Below are 22690 nucleotides of genomic sequence, written 5' to 3'. Positions count from 1 at the left end.
TGGAAATGGAGGAAAAAAGGTCATATGAACTTGTGTGGAAATGGACGGTGTCCATGCAATGACAGAAAATCATTCCAGAACACTACAGAGCTGTATCGCATCCCCATCACAACAGATGTTCAAAGTGGCCTCCATCGGATTGCAGGTGATAGGGATAGTAGCAGTTGTCATGCAGGATACACATAATCGTTCAAATGTGTGTGAATTCCTAAGGGACCAAACTGCTGAGGTTATTGGTCCCTAGACTTACATACTACTTATACTAACAACAACACACCACACCCATGCCCGAGGTAGGACTCGAACCTCCGGCCGGAGGGGCCGTACAATCCGTGACATGTCGCCTCAGACCACGAGGCCGTATAATCGTACTTTGGCTTACACTATGTTGGTGGGCCACTTGCCTGGAGCTTGTACTAGGGTTTGTCTCAGTATCCTGCAGAAACCGTTCCTCCAGATTTGGTGTACGCACAGTCTGCCGCCTCACTGCATGTTCATCTGTCTGAAAGAAGCATGATCAATCAGATGCCCAAAAAGGGCTTGAAATGTTGGGTGATGTGGTTGATAGCTGTGGGGGTACTTGTTTTGGTACAGTTCTGCTGTCTCTTGACCCCTTCTGTCTGCTTGGCCACCTTGACTTCTTCCCGACATAAATACTGGACCATTTTGCTGGTTACAGTGTGCTGCATCAATCACACAGCCTCCAACACAAACTAACACTTGGCAAGTGGTCAGATAAATTGTAGTCTGTAAGTGCCATCTACTGTGGCAGTGATGCACTTCCGGACACATGTTCACATTTTCACACGTTCGTAGGACCTCCTATTATCCAGTTCCAGTCAGAAATCTGTCCACACAGTTTGTCACTTTTGTTTATGTTCACACTGCGTATATAGATGTATCTGCTTGTGCTGATTCATATCATTTTATCTTTCATCAACTTAACTGTAAAATATAAATCTGTAAGCCATTTGCTAAATAAATAAATCTAAACTTGTCGCTGCTAGAGAGGAATAACCAGATTCCACCAGGTGGCGCTACACACACCACCAGATGATCGCGAATTTGCATTACCTTGCTGCTTGTAGTTGTTACTGGTCCACACGTCTCTTTAAGCCACCATACTCAGAGCTTCGCCTCAGATTATCATCACTCTCTGAACACACAAAGCATACAGACGACCATGCAGTGAGAGCTTCTGAATGTACTATGAAGCGAACTTCATTAACCTAGCAGTGCTTCTGCAACTGCTAGTGAGTATTGTAAGCCCAGTGGTAATGGAACAGAGAGAGAGAGGGAGAGAGAGAGAGAGAGAGACTCAAGGAAACAAAAGTTATTTGTGGTTTATATTGAATATATTGTAAATAAATAAATTTGTGTTGTAACCCTTCTGTAGTGTTAGATGTGTTTTAGGGTGTTCAGCCACCTTGTTGCACTGAAGGACACAATTCTGGGTTGAATTCCAGATGTGGCAAAGTGTTTTAATTTGTCAGGAAGTTACTTATCACGACATTCCAAGCAATACTGCATATCCTTCCCCCCCCCCCCTCCCCCTCTTCTGTCTATTTTCCCTCCAATTGTTAATGAACCTATAACATCAAGACTAGCATGACTATAGAATATAGTGAAGAGTCCATCTTCTAGGTCTTCTCAGTGATATTTTGTTTTTCCTGTTTGTTTCAAAGTTTCTAGGCAATTTTGAGTTCAGAATTTCAGTAACAGATACACCTATCCTTGAGGTGCACCAATCGGTGGTCTACAAGCTGCCTCACCTCCATTCATTCTCAGAGATATTGATGGTGCCTTGTTTCTGTATACGTGTCGGCTCCTGGCACCAGCTTCATTCGTCGATGTACATTTCTTTTCCCTTGCCCCAAATGTCAATCTGAGAAACAGCCTTATCCTATCCAAGATAGAACCTTTTTCCCTTATTATAAGGTTTTGTAACATTTTTATTTCTATAGACTCCTTAATGACAGTGTCCCATAGTTGTAGTTGTTGAAAATACTCTGCAAGTGTTCCAGAGTGTCAGTATTATGTAATCCAATTCTACTATTTTCATCTTTGAACAAATACATAGTACTTGGTACCTTTAATTTAAGGTTGAAGGTCTGATATAAATATCTGGACTCGCTTTATATGAAATTTTCATGCATTTCAACAAGTTATTTTTCAAACTAACTTTTGATTTTCTTTATTAACCTTGCTATTTCTACTCTTTGTTGTTTAACTTGTGTGTTGTGGTACATACAGAGCAGTTCCGTATAAATCATTTATTCATACTCCTCTTTGTCTGCAGGTCTGAAACTGTGAAAAGGGGTCCCAGGAAAAGAAAGAGAGTTATGACTGCAGTTAAAACTAAGAATACTAGGAAAAAGGATGATAAAATCCCAAAATTAACAAAATCCCGTTCTCAGGGGAAAAAAACCACAGCTGAAGATACACCAAAATTAATAAAGTCAACTCCTCAGCGAAAAAAGACCATAGCTGAAGATGTATCAAAATTAGTAAAGTCAGTACATGGAAAAAAAGTTGCAGCTGAAGAAAGTCCAAATTTAATAAAGCCAGCTCCTCTTGGAACAAAAGCCACAGTTGAGGAAAGTTCAAAATTAATCAAGTCAGCTCCTCATGGGAAAAAAGCTGCAATTGAAGAAAGCCCAAAATTAATAAAGTCAGGTTCTCACACAAAAAAATCTGCAGTTGAAGAAAGCCCAAAATTAATAAAGCCAGCTCCTCATGGAAAAAAAGCTGCAGTTGAAGAAAGCCCAAAATTAATAAAGTCAGCACCTTATGGAAGAAAAGCTGCAGTTGAAGAAAGCCCAAAATTAATAAAGTCAGCTCCTCATGGAAAAGAAGCCACATCTGAAGAAAACCCTAAATCAATAAAGGCTGGACCTCGTGGGAAAAAGCCCACAGGTGAAGAAATCTCAAAATTAGTAGAGACCGGTCCTCATATAACAAAGGCTACAGCTGAAGAAATCTCAAAATTGGTGAAGACTGACCCCCATGAAAGAACGACCACAGTTGAAGAAATCCAAAAATTAGTACAATCTGATCCTCATGGGATAATGGCTACAGTTGGAGAAATACCAAATTTAGTAAAGATTGGTCCTCACGAAAAAAAGACCACAGCTGAAGAGAGTGATTTTGAAAACGATAGCAACTATGAAATCCATTGGTATGATGAAGCGTATGACGATAGTATCTCAGAAGATATGGGCCCTAATGATAGTATTCTGAATAACAAAAAAATGTTAGTGAAAAACGCAAAGAAGCAGCTTACATGTGAGGCTACAAAGTTGGTGACAGAGCCTGTTGCAGACGAAGAAATGAAAAATATTAAAGAGAATAATATAACAACATTAAACCACAAAAAGTTGAATGAAAGTAAATTGGATGATACCATGGTGAAAGATATTCACATGAGTGACACTAAAGCGAATGACACTAAAGGGAATGAGAGTAAAGGGAATGAGAGTAAAGGGAATGACAGTAAAGGGAATGACAGTAAAGTGAATGAGAGCAAAGTTGATGAGAGTAATGTAAATAAGAGCAAAGTGGACACTGGTATGACTGTTCCAATAACAAACAGCTGTTCCTCTTCTAAAGAAAGCGTTCCTAGCAGTGGCTCTGTTAGACAAAAAATTGGATCTGGTAGTGTTAAAGTGCGACTGATGACAGAGAGACAAAAACTGTTAAAGCTGAAAATGAAAACTCAGAATAAACTCTTAAAACAAGGTAGCAAAAAGAAAGTGTTACCTGCAAAAAATTCATGTTCAGAATGTAATAAAAGCTTCTCATCTAAACTAAAGCTAGAGCGCCACATACTTATGCATAGTAAATATGAGTGTGCTGTGTGCAGCACCATATTTAACACTGGTGAAGAATTGTCAAATCACAGTAGAGAGAATTGTCTTTCAAAGTTGAAGGCTGTCACGGATGCGGCAGCCACAGGTCATGAATGTGAAATTTGCAGACGCACATTTAAGACTCGCCAGCGCTTATTGCTTCATTCAAAAACACATTCAACAATCATAACGCATTCAACAACCATACCTTATACGTGCAAGGTCTGCCCAAAAGCATTCCCAACAAGAATTCGACTGAAACAACATCTCAAGATTCATAAACCAGAAAAGTCTAAAAATAATAAAGCTTTATTTAGACAGCGTGTTCAACATACTGAAAGTGCTCTAACTCTAAAGTGTGAGATATGTAGTACATTTTTCACCAGTGTGAAAGAATATGAGAAACATAGAGAAGAGCATGCTTCCAGTAGTTCGACCATTCATATGAACAGTACATCAAAAGCTGCAATAACTTCAGGTAAATTATATTTTTTGTTTCTTATGTATTCTTATGCATCTTTTCCCTAGTAATTACTAGTTGTGTATTAGAAGAAGACACGGGTTTAAAAGTAAGTAAGTTTATTGACTCTGCACTGTCCAGTTCCACTTTTAGTATAAGGATAAACGTAAAGGCTTAAAGAGGCACTAAAGCATTAATGTCACAACAGTCAATAAACGTGAATAGTAGTGTTGAAATTTCAGTGATAATGTTCTGTATTAATGTAGAGGACAAACAAGAGTTTTTAGAAAAATAGTACAGCAGTATTGTCTGCAGACACCATCTGCTTATTTCTTTACTACCTGTTTTGTTACTAGTTTACAGCTGTTTTGTATCACTTTTTGGAATTGTTCACATAAAATGTCATCATATGAATCAGTTGCTGTTATTTTCTATAGGGGTGCATTGTTGGGGTATTGTTGTTGGTAAAATGGCATTCGCTCCTTTGATTTGAACTCCTATTATCCATTTCATAACGACTGACCCCTGACTTGGAGCTCATATTCTGGTCACACTGCATTACGAACATTGATGTGTTATACATTGTCAGAATTGTGAAAAACATCTATTTTTGTTTAGTGTACAAATATTATATTTTAGTTGAAATGGGGGCAACATACGTGGTAATATTTAAGAGAAACCATGCTTTTTCTAGCTTTTTTCAGATAGTGTCAACTTCAAGGATGCATAAAAATCAGACTGTAATGTAGGAGAAAAATTTCCTTACCACAGTTTAAAGATCAGTCTGTTCTATTTACATATGGATTTCCATTATTTTCTGATCGCTATAATGTCAAACGCGGGGTGCTACACTTCAGCTTACCATTGTAGCTATTGTCATGGAAAAGCCACTGTTAGGCTTGAAATTCTATTGGTTACATCATATGTCTTTACTAATGAATACTCCTTATGTGTATAGTTAAGAGTTTGTAAACCAATTGTGTTAGTGGCTGCAATATATATGAGGCTATAGTAGAGGATAGTTGTCGCACCAGTTTGCCGCCGCTGTTGGAATGCACCATAAGCACCTGTTCGTCAGCAAAGAATGGCAATTTCATGGTCACATTCTAGTAAAACATTGTCAAGTTCAGTTTTTGTTGCGAGTAGAAGGAAATAATGTGGGAAATTGCAAATAAATGCTCGATATGCAAGCGGCTGACAATAAATGAGCATTTGTATAGCACATTTCAACAGTAAATGGAAAAATTGATTAGCTCAAATTCATTTTTCAGTAAAGAATGAGGACTGAAATTAAACATACCTTAATCGCTTTTACTTCTGGCTGAGGTCTCGCTGCTGCCATTGCAGTCTTCTACTTGGATCAGCAATGGTTCTGTTGCTATGTCAAGACAGTGGGCTCTTTGTGCATAACTGTTTGTGTATGTGACTCACTGAATTCCTCCAGACACTTTGGGGACACAGCTGTAAAGTATCATTTATTTTCAAATTCTTGTTCTTCTTTGCTACTTTATTCTTCACAAATGCCTAAATAACCTCAGTGGTGTTCAGTTCGCAGTACACTACAGGCAACCACAGAAGTTAAATTTCCTTCTCCATTGATCACAATTTTTTTCCCAAGAGGTTCCTGTGTCCTGAAGTGCGGTCGTGGGTGTTCCAGTAGGCCAGCTTTGGTAAATTCCTCATATGATTGGCATTAGATGGAAGCTCTACATTATTGCTTTCCATCCATTCAGTAATAGAATCCTTTCCCCATTTTGTAGATATATTTTGTGATACTGGATTCATCATTGTGCGATATGGAGTCTGATCTAAAACAATTGCAGTTCTGTTTGGTAATTTTCAAGAACGCTCGTCAACCACTCTTCATAGTGTCTGGCATTCATTTCAGAATGATAATCTGCTCCTCCTTTCTGCCCAAGAAAATGTAAGCCAGCATTTAGCATGAACCCATCTTTGTTCCCAACATATCACATCATAATCCTTTCTCCAGAACCGGACGTTGTTTGAATTCCTTCTCTTCAGCCTTTCCACACTTTAACACTTCCTCTGCGATAATCATATACATTTTCTGATGCATAAGGCATCTTTTACTCCTGCCAACCAAACTTTCTAGAAAGACTTGCACCACATCAACTCTCATCAGTGTTCTGTAAGTGTTTTGTTTCCCACTAGAACTGATCTCTTTTTCCTGCTACTTAGTTATTTTCCATAGCAAGTTTTTTGTTTTGAACGTATTTTATCTGAAGCCCAATTTTCGAATGGTATGCCAAATGGTTGTTTCACTCACCAGGAAACTTCAACTTCAGTCTTCAACTTCTCCAGAATGGCTGCCACTGTTGGAAACTACTTTTCCACATAGAAGTCGTGGACTTTTCTTCTTATGACTCCCCTGTAAATTCATCCAGTACAAACTTGTGCCGTCTGCCAGAACTGCAGTTGCCTTAGACTGCAGTCGTGTGTGTGTGTGTGTGTGTGTGTGTGTGTGTGTGTGTGTGTGTGTGGTTTATTTTTGATGAAGGCCTTATGGGCCAAAAGCTTTATTTGTAACAGTCTTTTTATTGGGGCTATCTGCGACTCAGCATCTCCGCTATATAGTGAGTAGCAACTTTCCTTCTCGTAATATTGTTACAGAACTCTCATTTGGTGATACAAGACGTGAAGTTCCTCTACATTCTATTGAAATTAACTTGACTGTACTTTCACTAATACTGAGACATTCAGAAGTTCTCTTTACTGGCTGTGACACGTAACTGATCATGCCCTATTCTTTTTCAGCCTCAAATTAAGCACAATTACCATAGATTTCTCACAATTGTGTAAATGATGCGTAGTTTCACACAAGTGCAAGGCAACTGATTATGTTATGAGCAATGTCTCACACATATACACAACAACAAATGGGAGCACAATTGTTTCCTATCTGACGGGAAGCACAATGTAAACACGGCAACAGTGAACAGTGAAGTGGAAATACTGTTCTGAGGTCCGGCAACACAGCAATCGTGAGCACGCAGCCCATAGAAATGCAAAATCAAATAAATTAAAGATGTTATATTAGTGCTTTATGTAGATTTACATGCGTAAAAAGCTGTGAAAAGCAACAACATAGCTTGCATTTACTCTTTTTGTCTTGTTAATATGTATCACCATTAGTTGTATTGCAACAATCTACACTCACCATTATTAGGAAAAAATGACTAATTGGAAAGCAACGATGATTTGATTGGAAATTGAGTATGGTTGCATCTTTAAACTACGCAAAGGAAATTTTTCTCCTTATTACGTTTCTCTTAAATATTGCTGCAAATGTTGCCCCCTTTTCAACTAAGATGTAATATTCATACAAAAAAATAAAAGTAGACATTTCCACAATTTCGGCAAGGTATAACATACCGATGGTTGTAATGCAATATGACCAGAATATGAGCTCAAAATCAGTGGTCAATCGTTATGGCATGGCTAGTAGTAGCTGGATACTGAAGAAAATGAGATGTTGCAACCATCAGGAGCATGTAGAAGAACAGTTTCTTTCACTAGTTTAGCTATGTTTCCTCAGTAATGGGTAGTAAGAAATCATCTAGTCATTCCTGTTGTCTCCTGTATTATATACTTATGCTCAAAAATTGCAAGAGACCTGGATTTTGCTATAGCACCATTCTTTGTTCTAACAGGAACTCTATAGCTTGTCATTTTGTGTACAGAGTACAGGTATTACACATGTCAAGTCTCTTCCCACAGTAGGATTATTCCTTCTCTTTGACACAGACTCTTGTGTTCCTAATTTCTTTGAATAATTCTTTCTAATTTTACTTACGCATGTTTATGTGTAATTACCTCTGGGGCTTCAGAAGACAACTGTGCAAAAACTGAAAGATGTACTGAATATACACACATATCAGTAAAGAAAACATTTCCCCAATTTTGTAACTCAAGTTACAGGCCACCAGTTGTGACATGCAAACATCAATATGATAACCAGTACATGTTCCAACACGTCATGGTCATTATTGGTGACCACATTAATTCTCCTTCCATGCAATTCTTCCCAATTAAGTGACATTGGAGGCAGTAACACACGATCAGTGACATAACACCATCATGGATTTAAGTCTGGTGACAATGGGGTCCCTGAAGATGAGGAGAGCCATAAAGGGAAGCACATCCAATCCAACTGTAAGGCAGTTCACTAATGTTGTAAACAAAATGTGGTGGAGTACCATCTTGTTGCAAAATAAAGCCTCCGTTGCCTTGCTGTAATTGTGGCATAAGCCATTGCTGCAGCATGTCCATGAGATGATAACTCAGTTGTCTCCTAAAAGAAAGGTGAACGATAAACATTTGAACAGGACAGGGCAGGGGAAAACAAAGAAAAGAAAAAACCATTAACTTCAGGTGAATCATGAATGTGAATGGGAACCACACTACGCGCGCGCACACACACACACACACACACACACACACACACACACACACACACACACACACACGTGCGTGCACCCACCCACCCATTACGACACTTCACCATTCCATACAAGTGAAACATGGGTTTGTCACTGAAAACCAACTTTTGGGGAAAAAAAAATAATAATAATAATCTTCCTGCAGTAGCCACTGTGAGTCATTGCAAAAGTCAGAACAGAGCTTATTGTCCCAAGTAGTCAGAGCGTGTAAATTGCAACTGGTATGGTTTGACACTTAGACATTTGTGTAAAATGCTCCAAGCAGTTGACTGTGGTGTCTGTTGTTCTTTCCTTGCAAGACTCATTGATTTCTTTGGACTCCTGACAAATGACCCCCACACAGGCACCACCTGCTATGATGATTGCCCCCACCAGCAGCTTTTCTACACACCACAAAAGCAGCTAGTGTCACATATCATGTTGTGCCACACATGGATTGTTCTGACTGTTGTAGCTTTTACTTGGTATTTGGTATGAAATCACCACTGAACCATCACAATTAACTCACATTTAACAAATTCAAGGACACATAACATGCATCGCTCTGTTATATGCCCCATTCTAACGTGCCTACCCCTGCTGGTGTTCCTACCAGGGGGCTCACCACTCATTGGTGGGTTCGTGCTTGCAGTACTGCTTCCTTGTCTGTGCTGCATGTCTATCCTCCTGTTATTCTTTTTCCCCTCCTTTGGGGAACATGCTTGGGATATTCTCAGGAATGCTTGTTGCAGTTTTGATAGCCACCATCAGAACAGTCCCTTATATGTTTTTCTTTCTTTCTTCCTTCATCCTCCATCTCCGCTTCGGCATTTGTTCTTTTTCTTTGTTTCTTCTTCCTTCTTGTGGGCTCCTGAAGGCTAGCCCACACATTTGATGCATAAGAGGTGACTGGGTAACATATAATTCTCAGCCACGGGTCGACAGGGTTTGCATGTACCCCCTGGTACAGGCCAGACCCAGGGAGAGGTGATTGCTCGAGCTGTCACCTTCCCAACTGCCAATTGGCCCCTATGTCAGGAGTTCAGGAGGTTCAGCCTGAGGTATGAACAGTCACGTAAGGAGGGTGAGCCCCCCTCTGAAGGGGCGCACCATGGGAGATGATGTCAATCATAGGAATTTTTTCGCAGTGAACCAATCACCATCGCACTCTATATCTACTAAATGTAAATGGAATGAAACAAAGATTCAAAGACTTTCCCAGCCGCACGTGGATTCCTCATGGTATCACGTACCGAAGGCAGTCAGTCCTTTGTGACAGTTAATTCGTTTATTATTCAGAAAGGTGTTGATGCAGTTGCAGGCCTTATGAAAACATACTCTCACTTACGTAATGGGACTTCACTTCTGGACATAAGCTGTGATTTTCAAGCACAACAACTGCTTACTGCTTCACTCCTCCACAACTATCCTGTTCGTTTTGAGGCCTGTCAAATGCTGAAATCTTTGCATGGTGTTATTTACACCCATCTGCTTGATGGTCTGACCAAAGGAGAAATCCAAACTTACTTCTCTGATCAGGGCATCACTGCGGTCCATAGGGTAATGAAAACTCTCTTTCTCATGTTTGATCAAGTAGTGCTTTCATAGAAGATCAAGGCAGTCTATGAAGTCATCACGGTCCGACGGTACATTCCGAACCTGGTGCATTGCTACCTGTGTCAACGTAGCAACCACACTCACATGCCCTGTCAAAACAAGGTCATATGTGTCAATTGAATTGTGGTAAGGATGCTCATGAGGATGATTGGCCACCCCCTTCTCCCCGCTGAATGAATTGCGATGGTGACAATACCGCTTCTTCCCATGAATGTACCATGTATCTAGATGAGCAGGCTGTCCAGGAGATCTGGATGATGGAAAAAGTACCTTGCCTCGTTGCTTGCAAGTTTTTGGCGTGCATGTTACCATCCAGCAGCCACAGTACCGTTCTTGCTACTCCTCTCTCTCCACGAAGAACATGGCTACTCAAACTTGTGAGCTTCAGTTCAGCATTGCAGTTGTAAAATCACCCAGTATCATGGTAGCATCTTCCTGTCCTTCTCCTACAGCTGTGCAACAAGGCACCAAATCTTCACCTCAGTGGCGAAATCACCTGCTACACAACCAGCAGGCCGGAAAGAGCAAAAGGAATACTCCCACGAAGACTTTATGTCCCTCCAGTAACAGCTGTCTGAGTATTCGTCTGCCAGTCGTAAAGCCTCTAAGAAACCAAATAAAGGCAAATGGTCTTCTCCTTCTCTGGCTCAGAGATCGTCTTCAAAGGTTTCGCCATGTGATACCCTTATCCGAAAGAATTCAGTTTTACTGGTGTGAACTGCCTGCCATTCTTCTGCCCTGGGATCTGCAGACTGATCCAGGGAGTATGCCAACACCTCTGTAAATTTTGTCTTTGAAAGCTGACACTCAGCATCCGCTGATGTGACTGCCCTTCATTTGTTCCCACCTCCCTATTCTGTATTGTGATTCTTTTCCAACATAATGTTCATGGCATAAAGTCCAGAAAGGAGGAATTGGCTGCTCTTGGAATTGCAGCATCCTATTATTTTCTGGCTCGAACAAACAAAATTGTAACTGCTTTGACCTCTCAAATTCCTTTCAGACTCAACCTACACCTAGTCCCATTTGAACTTCTCATTCTGCACTGCTCATCTTGCTCATCATCTCAAGTGCTCCATTTTCTTTGACACATATCAGAGCGACTATTTTCTGTGTGCTATCCATTTGCTGACTCCTACCCCACCTACATCTAAACTGAATTGCCAGCTGTCACAGCCTGATTGGGAGCCTTGCTCTTCCCTGACGACTTTAGATGAACAACATTTCCCCAGTTTTGATCAGGTAGAGTACCTTACGAATGTTATCCTTACTGCCAGAGAATGTTCCACACTTCATTTTTTCCACACTGTTTTCAAGTCCCCTGGTGAATTGAGGTGTGCTGCAACGCGATTCGTGTGCAGTGACATGCTCTCCATATTTTATCATCATCCTACGATGGTGTACCGTATTCATTATAAACAGTTGCATGTGCAGTGTCATCGCAGTCTTCGGGATAACAAAAAAAGGTAGTTGGACTTCATTTACTATTTCTTGTAACAGTTTCACTTCCTTGTCCATCTTGTGGGGCAACCTCTGCGTGCTCTCTGGGATGAAGGTCCATTCCCCAGTTTTCACCCTGACCATAGCAGATGGTGTTATTGTGGACCATGTTGCTATCTCCAGCACCTTAGGCCACTGTTTTGCAGAAATTTTGAGCTCCACCTACTATCACTCTGCCTTCCTGCCTCGGAAATAACTGGAGGAGGCTTGGGTCATACCCCTCTACTCTTAGGCTCATGAATGCTACAATGTAGCCTTTACTATGAGGGAACCAGACCTTGCTTTCTCTTCATCCCGATCTTCCGCCCCAGGATCAGGATGGGACATTGTTAACATTCAGATGGTGCAGCATCTCTATCTTGTGGGCAATCACTTTCTCCTTCCTACATACTATCGCATCAGCAGTGTTCACAAGGTGATGGAACATATGATTCATGGCTGGCTGGTATGGTGGCTTGAGTCTCACAGTCTACTAATCCCTGCACAATGTGGACTTTGAGTTTGCCGTTCTGTAGTTGACTGGCACGTCACTTTGTTAGCCCATGTCATGAATAGTTTCCTGTGGAAATACCAGACACTGGCTGTGTTTTTTAATTTGGAGAAAGCCTACAATACCTGCTGGAGGACTGGTTACCTTCCGTTCTCTATACATGCAGGGCTTCCAAGGCCACCTTCCCAGTTTTCAACAGGGATTTTTAAAAGACCAAGTTTTCAAGGTACATGTGGGTTCTGTCTTGTCGGACACCTGCATCTAGGAGAATATCCGGAGCATCGTCCTCTTTGGTACAGCCATTAATCCTATTATGGCCTGTCTCCCACCAGGCATTTCCAGCTCTGTTTTCGGCGACAGCTTTGTGATCTATTAAAGTTCTTTACAGATTTGTCTCCTTGAGGAGCGTCTTCAGCAGTGCTTCGGTCATCTTTACTCATGGACCATTGACAATGGCATTCGCTTTTTCACTGATTAAACTGTTTGTATGCATTTCTGGTGGCACAATGGGTTTTTCCCACCATCTTTACATCTTGGGCCTGTGATTTCTGTTCACAGAAACTATGAAATTCCTTGGGCTTTTGCTTGACAGGAATCTTTCGTGGTCCTCCCCTGTCTTACGTGGGCACATGTTGTTCCCAGTCCCTCAGTGTCCTACGTGGTACTTCCTGGGGAGCATATCGAACCACCCTCTTCCATTTGGGCCAATCCCTTGTCCAATCAAAAAGACTAAAGGTTTTTTGTTTATTCATCTGCATGTTCATCCATTGTATGCCGTTTTAACACAATCCACTATTGTGGAATACATTTGGCCACAGGTGCATTTTACACTAGCTCGGTTGAGAGTCTCTATGCAGAAGACGCTGAACTACCACTGTCATACTGGCGTGGTGGATACACGTGCCGTTTGTCTGCCATGCCCAGCCACACATCCTGTGCCCTCTGTTTCGGTGACTCCCTTGGCCGCCAGTATGGGGCGCACCCTCCCAGTGTTTGCTTTTGGCTGCTTAACTTCATGCTACCTGCCATGTTCCAGATTGGTGTGAACCCTTCACCATCTTGGCTTCATACGGCAGCCAATGTTCATCTTCGACATCATTTGTTTCGCAGGGACTCTACTCCGGATTTGGTCTATTGCTGTAAGTTTCTCGACCTTTGCACACAACCTAGCGATAACACCTTCTTGTGTGCTGATGGCACTAGGACTGACCATGGTGTCGGGTGTAGCTTCGCCATTTGCACATAACATATTCGGTATCTGCTTCCAGAACGCTGTTCAATTTTTATAGTAGAGCTCTTCTCCCTCTTATCAGGCTGCCCAGTACATCTGGCGACACAGGCTGTTTAATTGAGTCATGTGCCCTGATTCTCTGTGCCCCGCTGTGGCTCTACACAGTCTTTCCTTTAGTGCTGCGGCTCCAAGAAAGCTTCCACTAGCTCTCCGTTGAGAGAGCCACTGTGATGTTCTTGTGATTCCTGGTCACCTCAGTCTGATGGGAAATGATTCTGCTGAAAAGGCCTCCTACCTTGGCCTATTAGCTCTTCCATCCCTTTGGATGCTCTCTATGTTGCTATCTGTAGGCAGATGGTATCACTTTGCCATCACCACTGGTCTTTTCTTCATGGGAACAAGCCCTGGGGAATTAAACCTCTGCCAGCCGCATGACTGACCACCTCTCGGCCCTCTCACCACTAGATAATTTTAGCTAGGTTGTGTATTGAACATTGTCTTTTTAGCCATTGCCATTTGTTAAGTGGTGATCCCTCACCACTTGGTACTCATTGTCATCAGCCTTTGACGGTTCTACATTTCCTGACCGAACGCCCTTTCTTTAAACACTTACGTTCCAGTGTATGTTTGCCATCTATGTTATCGACCACTTTAGTGAATGACGTGAGGGCTGTCAACCACGTTCTACTTTTCATCCAACGTTCAATATGGCGGAAGATGTTTAATCTTTAGGTCGAGACCTTTGCTGTCTTTACGGCATACTTTGTGGACCTTTCTCCAAGATGACGTCCTTGTTATTAGTTCTCTTTCCTTCCATCAGTTGGGCTTAACATGTAGTCGTTTTTAACTTCTTTTTCTTATCAGTGTTCTAAGGTTGTGACCTCAGTTGTTTGTCAGCACACAGTCTGCAGCACAGTGAAAATTTCATTTGGGTTCTGAATAGCTGTGTATGTTCTCACAGTTTTCGTGTTATTTCACTGTAGGTAATAGCTTTAACTATGGCTGTAGTAGACAGATGAAAGGAAACTGATATCATGGTATACACAGAACAATTAAATGGAATTTGAAAGAGAAAACATGATATTAACTCAACTTAATTTTTGTAAAATAATATCTCTGCCGGTAACTTCGTATGGAAGTGAAACGTGGATCTAGTTTCAGTGACAAAATAAAATATGAAAGAAGTGTATAAATACAATGAAAAGAAGCACACTGATGGAAATTGCTCATGACTGCAAGCTAGTGAGTTGAAGGATCATTAGAAGGCATAGAAAGAAGTGGGAATGATTGGAATCAGAATGTGTCGTATGGGATAAAATTCCTTGAAAGGAAGAAGAACCAGCAGCAAACCTAGTTACAAAATAAAATTTTTTCTAAGCTAAAAGCATGGAATTGTGCTGCAATCCTTCTCCAGTGTTATACGTAAAAATACTGGAATTATTACAAGGTGTACAACTTTGCATCTGCCGTTTTTTTTTCCCCCACATTTGAGGCTTTAATGAAACAAATTGGTTACACGTGTATCATTCAAAGTATTTTCCATCACTGGCCACTACTTTCTCCCATCTTTCGGGCAGTGTATGAATCCCGTGTCGAAAAAATTGATCATCTTTTGAAGTGATCCATGAATCAATACAATTTGTGACTTCTTAATGAGATCGGAAGTGTAGTCAGCCAGGCCATTGATCTAAACAGGTGATAGAGGGAGCAATGTCTGGAGAATACGGCAGGTGGGGCAGGACTTCCATTTTAACATTTCTGAGTATGTTTTGACCTCTTTTGCAATGTGGGGTCGAGCGCTGTCATGCTGCAAAATCGCTTTATCGTGCCTCTTGCTGTATTGTGGCCATTTGTCTTTTAATGCTCTGCTCAAATGCATTAATTGTGTTCGATAACGAGCACCTGTGATTGTTTCACTTGATTTTAACACCTCGTAGTACACGACGCCGAGCTGGTCCAACCAAATACAGAGCATGATCTTGGACCCGGGACCCCAGTGCCTTCTTTCTAAATCATGCCCCCCAGCCTTGAGACGTTTTGAAATAGCTTGCTGTGTCACTCCCACGAATCATGCCAATTCTTCTCGAGGTTGGCACGAGTCTTCACTCAGCAATGTCTCCAGTTCTGCATCTTTGAAAACTTTCTCTCTTCCACCACTATGCCGGTCTATGACACTAAAATCACCATTCTTGAAGAGTTGAAACCACTCGTGACACATTCTTTCACAAATAGCGTCCTTACCATATGTGCTTGAGAGCATTTGATGAGACTCGGCTGCTGTTTTCTTCCTATTGAAACAAAACAGTAACACCTCCTGCAAATGATGAGAATTATTCTTGTAAACTGACATTTTCAATCAAGAACAACCTTATGATGCAGACACAAATCGACTACCGTATTTACTTGAATCTAAGCCTCACTTGAATCTAAGCCGTACCTGAAAAATGAGACTCGAAATCAAGGAAAAAATTTTTTCCCGAATCTAAGCCTCACCTGAAATTTGAGACTCGAAATTCAAGGGGAGAGAAAAGTTTTAGGTCGCACCTCCAAATCGAAACAAAGTTCGTCTAGTTGTAATATGAGACACAATTTAGGTCGAATGAATGACGATACAGCTGCAGTAGTTTGGTTCGAGTCGTAAGCTTAGCAGTAGCGGTTTACCAGGTAGCCATTGCTACGCGTCACGCGCTCCGTCCGTATTTATATGGATACCCTTCCTTTTTCACGTGCTTCGCCTGGTTTGAATTGATTGCTTATTTTTCTTTGATCTGATAAGTGCTGTTCTCTTCGTTATAGGTGTTTACGTCACTCCAAGCTGAAAATGCATTACTGCACTGTGTCATGCATTGTTTGACGCTTTCTGATAGTGCGTGTTTACAGCCTGTCGCCGCTCGCGGCGTGGCTTGCTTTTGTGCGCGCTACCGCCGCTTACAAATAAAAAATAGAAAGGAGTCGTCTCATTAGCGAAACATTTGTTGTTACTTACACTACTGCTTTCTTTGATAATGATCAACAAGAACCAAATAACAGACTGCGTATGATAGATGATGATCTGATCGAAATTTTAGCGAAAATTTTTCTCCGTTCCAAAATCTTTGCAGGCGCCTCTTAAGTTCATTACATTCTGCACAGAAATAAGAGTCATCTTAGATTTAAAAATCTAGTCAGTTGCCGTGCTTCATTTCTGACTGTATCACTATCAGGCATAAGAATAATACGAATATAAACATGACATGATATGTATATTCTTCCGCGTTTGCTGTTGTCTCACTCTAGTTTCATAGTTTATTAGGCAGACAGGATTTAAATGAGATAGTAGCAAACACGAAACAATATAATGCGCATACATAGGGGCAGAAATCCATTCCAGTATGATTATGCCATAGGTGGTAAATCATTGGAAGCGGTAACGACCGTAAAATACTTAGGAGTTACTATCCGGAGCGATCTGAAGTGGAATGATCACATAAAACAAATAGTGGGAAAAGCAGGCGCCAGGTTGAGATTCATAGGAAGAATTCTAAGAAAATGTGACTCATCGACGAAAGAAGTAGCTTACAAAACGCTTGTTCGTCCGATTCTTGAGTATTGCTCATCAGTATGGGACCCTTACCAGGTTGGATTAATAGAAGAGATAGACATGATCCAGCGAAAAGCAGCGCGATTCATCATGGGGACATTTAGTCAGCGCGAGAGCGTTACGGAGATGCTGAACAAGCTCCAGTGGCGGACACTTCAAGAAAGGCGTTACGCAATACGGAGAGGTTTATTATCGAAATTACGAGAGAGCACATTCCGGGAAGAGATGGGCAACATATTACTACCGCCCACATATATCTCGCGTAATGATCACAACGAAAAGATCCGAGAAATTAGAGCAAATACGGAGACTTACAAGCAGTCGTTCTTCCCACGCACAATTCGTGAATGGAACAGGGAAGGGGGGATCAGATAGTGGTACAATAAGTACCCTCCGCCACACACCGTAAGGTGGCTCGCGGAGTATAGATGTAGATGTAGATGTAGATACATGGCAAAATGTTTATATTCGTATTAATCTTATGGCGAAGAGAATACTACATGTGATTCACAATTCATAAAAGCTCCTATTAGCAACCATCTCTTCTCACAGGTAGGAAAAAATTCAGAACGTAGAGTTGGCCATATTGACAAACATCCCAAATAGTCTTGCCAGTCGGATTTTCGTAGTACATTGAAATGCTGCTACATTCGAAGAACAACAATACAGAATTTGTATTTACTTCGTTGGATAATGTACCAAAATGCAGTGGTCAAAACTCTGGGCGGAGGAAAAAGGCTCGTCTTCCACTTTTTTTTTTAAATTTATTTACTGACGCAGAGATTTTGGTGCCAGTATTTATCTTTGTGCCTACAAAGCATGCCTGTGTGGCGCTACATATATTCGACGGCAGAAGTTAGTTGTGGCGGCACCCACCAACATTTTCAGAACTCCCGCTTGCTTTGCACTCGATTCTAAGCCGCAGGCAGTTTTTTGGATTACAAAAACCGGAAAAAAAGTGCGGCTTCGATTCGAGTAAATACGGTAATGTTTGAATGAGGTTATGTTGACCGAGGTCCAAGATAACTGCCTGACATCTGCGATCTGTTTCTTTCGACCACTACTTACCGTTGTCGCCACCTATCGGCAAACGGCAGAAGCAAAGTTGTACACCTTGTATATTTGACCCAGAAATGCATGTTTTGTACTCTCAGTAATCTTGTGTATAATCGTTCAGCTGTTTTTGTGAAAGGTCGCTTCATTTGGGTAATTTGATGCTTTTAATTCAGTATGAAACTATAATAACTCATAGCAATTCATCCTGTTCTATAGAGTGCACAAAACACATTATTCTATGAAAAGTGTATGAGGGGTGCAATTTCATTACTAAACATGGTGAATTTAAAGGTTAAGTCAGGTGCTAAGTAAATGATGAATTTAAAGGTTATGTCAGATACTAAATAAATAAGGTCATAGTTGAGCTTCTGATTGTTAAAGACTGTCAGTACCACCTCTTAGCTTGTTGACTAAGAATTGTACATTTTAATTGTGTTCACTCAACTTCTGAAAATTTAATGTAGCACTACACACAGATTTTCTTCAATTTATTCATTTCAAGCAGTATTGTGCTCATATTTTTTAAAATCTTGTGGCGTCAGTGAATGTCAAGAACTGTAATTTGGGATGCTCTAACCATACACCATTGACTTCATTTCTCTCAAGTCTTAATTATTTTGGTATCAACCTGATTGTTGATTTCAACATTGCAGATCTTTAGCAGTCATTTTGTACTGGAGATCATCCATCATTCCATTTCCTCGTGCATGAACATACCCCAAGGAGATATATTGGAATAATTGCTATTCATTTTTTGTATTCGTGACCTGCAAGCAATATGAATCATAACCTAAGAGTTTTTGCAGATGATGCAATTATCTGCAATGAAGTAGTGTATGAAAAAAGCTCGCTACTATGCAGATGGATCGTGATAAAATTGAAAGTGTTGCAAAGGTAGATAACATGATTGAAATGCACAGCAATGTAAAACTTGTGCACTTTGTAAAACATAGAGAAATGGTATCCTAGGACTACAATATCAGTGAATCACAATTGGAGTAGTCACCTCTCACAAATGCTTGGGTTGTAACAATTTGTAGGGATATGAATTGCCGTAATGATATAACCTCAAACCCAGATAAAGTAGATGGCAGACTTGAGTTCATTAGTAGGATGCTGAAAAAATGCAGTCAGTTTACAAAGAAAATTGATTACAAAACACTTTCGTGACCCATCCTAGAATATTGATTGGTTGTGTGGAACTTAAGCAAATGTGCTGCTTACAAGACACTCATGGCTCCTCTAAGAATGTTAATGAATTCTGACAGATTCACAGCAAATAAGGCTAACAGTCAATGTCGAATGTATATAAATGAGAGTGGCATGAATGGTCATACGTGTGTTTGAAGTATGGGAGAGTGTTACGGAAATACTGAAAACTGTAGACTAAAGAAAGTGTGTAATTAGGAAGTTTCAAAAAGCAGTAGTAAGAAGGGAATCGGAATTTACTACAATCCCCTACAGTTTGCTCCTGTAGAGGACAAGATCACAGTGTGCACGGAGGCATTGAAGAAGCCATTCTTCTTCTGCTCCATATGTGAATAGAATGAGAAGCCCTAGCATGTGGTACATGATAAGTACCCTGTGCTGTGCATTTAACAGATGTTTGCAGAGTATTGATGTAGATTTAGGTGCTCTTGTCTTCCACGTAATCTCCTTTTTGCATTTGTGTTCTAAGAACTTTACTGGATTTTAAAATGAGAGTAAAAATACCATTTATTTTAAAACAGTTTTTAATGCCACTTAGTTGATATAATAAACGTCATTACAAACCAGACAGCATGTTCAGTGGAATGGGAATGCACTTACTAATGAGCCCCGTATTTTCAGTATTAAAACTCAAGTATATTTAAACCAATATTTATTAAATAAAATTTGGTACTACTGCCCCTAGAAGAATTCTGTTGTTTAATATTTTTAATTTCCTGTTTGTTACAGATGCAAGCAATGCAGATAAGCTTGGAAGTGGTTCAGTTGGCTCTATTGATACAAGTTCCGTAGTGGCTGATGTACACGGTGTTGAATTGACCAAAACTGTTAAAGAAGATGGTATTATGAAAGTTAAAGTACCTCATTTGGAAAAGAATCTAATAATCACTTCTGCTGATCAATTTGTGTGTGACATATGTGACTGTAAGTTTTCCTCAAAACACTTCCAAGAGGAACATAAAAAAGTACACCATTCGTTGCCTAAACAGAGCAGTGTTCCTGTGGCTACGTCTCCAGTGGAGTCTACTGTAGAACTACTTCAGACTCCAGAACGAGGCAAATTGTACTTCTGTGACCAGTGTGGTGAAGGATATGAACGTAAGAGGTCATTGGCATTACACAGGTTTTCACACACATCCAGTCATCGTTGTCCCCATTGCCATCAGTCATTTTCTTCAGAGGATTCTCTGACACGTCATCTTGAAAACTGTGTAGAAGTGAAAGAAGAAACAACTGTGGGAAATAATCAACTGTAATACATCTCAAATTGTGGTTGTTCAAAAAACGATTGAGGTAAGAACAATCAGTAATGTGGGAATTATCACATGCACATCCCTTCAACATTGCTGTAATGCCTTGTATCCTGTTTCTGTATGATTTATTTCCATAATCTTTAAAGTTGTGCTGAAATAAATGAACCAAACAAGACCAGTGTATGGAATTTTTTGTGAGGAAAAGTTTCATGAATGTTTGTATTTAATTTCATTTGTTGATTTTGATGACATAGCATATATGGATAGGTTATATAATTTTAAATAAAACAAAATTTTAACAAATAATAATATTTTAATTATTATAGAGCTTCTGTAACAATCAATGTTGTAAAGCAAAAATGATCTGCAATGACATTGGTTTTCTTAAGCTTGGTTCAAACTAGTACATGTAGTTAAAAACTACACATAGAGGCTGGAATGTCTGTTTTATTGAAATGTGATGTACATTTTACAAATATATGTTCACAGTCCATTTACTGAAAGTTTACTGCTCTCATAATGCTGCCTGTTCACAAAAAAGAATGCAAATTAAAGTTGTGTTTATTACCAACTAACTAGCAAAGTATATGATGGGAGAATAATTATATAGTGTATATATGATCTGTTGTAAATCACAGAAATAGATTATAGATGTGTACATATTTTATTTAGTGGATTCAGTATTTAATGTGTACCACACTATAGTATTGTATATCTTATTATACAAATTACCTTTACCCCCTCTCCCCTAAAAGTAGAGATTCAAAAGTATTTGTGTGCATCATTCATAGACATCACAGACTGGCTACAATAATAAGCAAATTTTGTCAAAAATTGCAGAACATGTCAAACAAAATTTGGATAAAGAGGTGCTGACAGAAATTAACAAACACAACTGATGATAGTAATTATGTGGAACAAGGAGAGCAAAATTATGGAGAAGCAATTTATATTTTCAATTTTCTGGTTGAATATCAGTAGTGTTATTTATTGATAAATGCATTTTTTGATAAAAAAGGTCACAGTTGTTAGAAGTGAAACATTACCAGAGGTTATAGTTAGATTATTGAAGAAGAAACTGATCACAACCTCCATCATATGGAACAGTTGTAGCAGAAGCAAGTAGTGATTCAGTGAAAACACTGGACCTTCAGAACAAGATTGGGACTTGGCATATTTCACACAAATGCACTGCCTTACTATAATGTCCTCTCTCTCAGCATCAGCACCTAAGATGTAAATACAATCCAAAGAAGTATACCATGTGGTGTGGATAGAAAATAAAATTAAATGGTAGAGCTCTGAATAGTGTGTCAGCTCTTATTCAGCTACAGGTACAATTTTATACCACAAAAGAAATTGATTCCAAAAGCTTGAGATAAGTTCTTAAAATATTTTATGTAATATTGACACTCACTCCAATTTTACCCTTTTTACATTCTTGCCTAAATAAAACTTTCATTTTGACAATGAAGGGTTGGAACTTGAAACTTTTTTGGTGCTGTTAATATTATCTGCTTTAACTGGTTGCAGAGGTTATGTAATCAACAGAATGAAGAATGTATTATTGGGAATGTGTGGAATACATATTTCTACAGATTTCCTTACTAGAAACTGCCTAACATGTTCAATATGATAAAAAGGAAAAATCTCTAATATAGCTAATTATTGGCAGTACACTCTGGTTATATATATTTCTTTTCTTCGGCAACTGGAAATTTATGTTTGAATTCTACGGCAAGTTTCCAAATGAACTTCAAACTAACTTTATTCATTTATTTCTTTCATTATACATGATAATTTTAATCAAACATTTGCTACTTGAGCCAGTGTAAATGGAAAACTATTTGCCATATCGGTACCCAACATCACAGGAATGATGTTCAGACTGTGTGCAACAGAATTCGCATTGTTAGTAGTGTTAGTGTCATGAACTACTGTTGTGCCAGTGCCGGAACGGTGATGTACGGTTGAAACATATGCATCAGTGACAATTATAGTTGCAGA

The 22690-nt window shown here is 39.8% G+C and overlaps 1 protein-coding gene across 1 annotated transcript in view; it reads left to right on the top strand.

Moving 5' to 3' along the window:
- Nucleotides 1-21979, top strand: part of LOC126200689 (uncharacterized) — a 97424-nt gene extending 75445 nt beyond the window's left edge. Inside the window, exons 4-5 of the mRNA XM_049936728.1 lie at nt 2300-4326; nt 20160-21979. Coding sequence (XP_049792685.1) covers nt 2300-4326; nt 20160-20686 — 2554 coding nt within the window. The 3' untranslated portion in view covers nt 20687-21979. The remainder of the gene's footprint in view (nt 1-2299; nt 4327-20159) is intronic.
- Nucleotides 21980-22690: the final 711 nt, after the last annotated feature.

This window comes from Schistocerca nitens, chromosome 1, assembly GCF_023898315.1.
Source record: "Schistocerca nitens isolate TAMUIC-IGC-003100 chromosome 1, iqSchNite1.1, whole genome shotgun sequence".
Classification (NCBI taxonomy): Eukaryota; Metazoa; Arthropoda; class Insecta; order Orthoptera; family Acrididae; genus Schistocerca; species Schistocerca nitens.
This window is presented reverse-complemented; position numbering and strand designations above follow the sequence as displayed.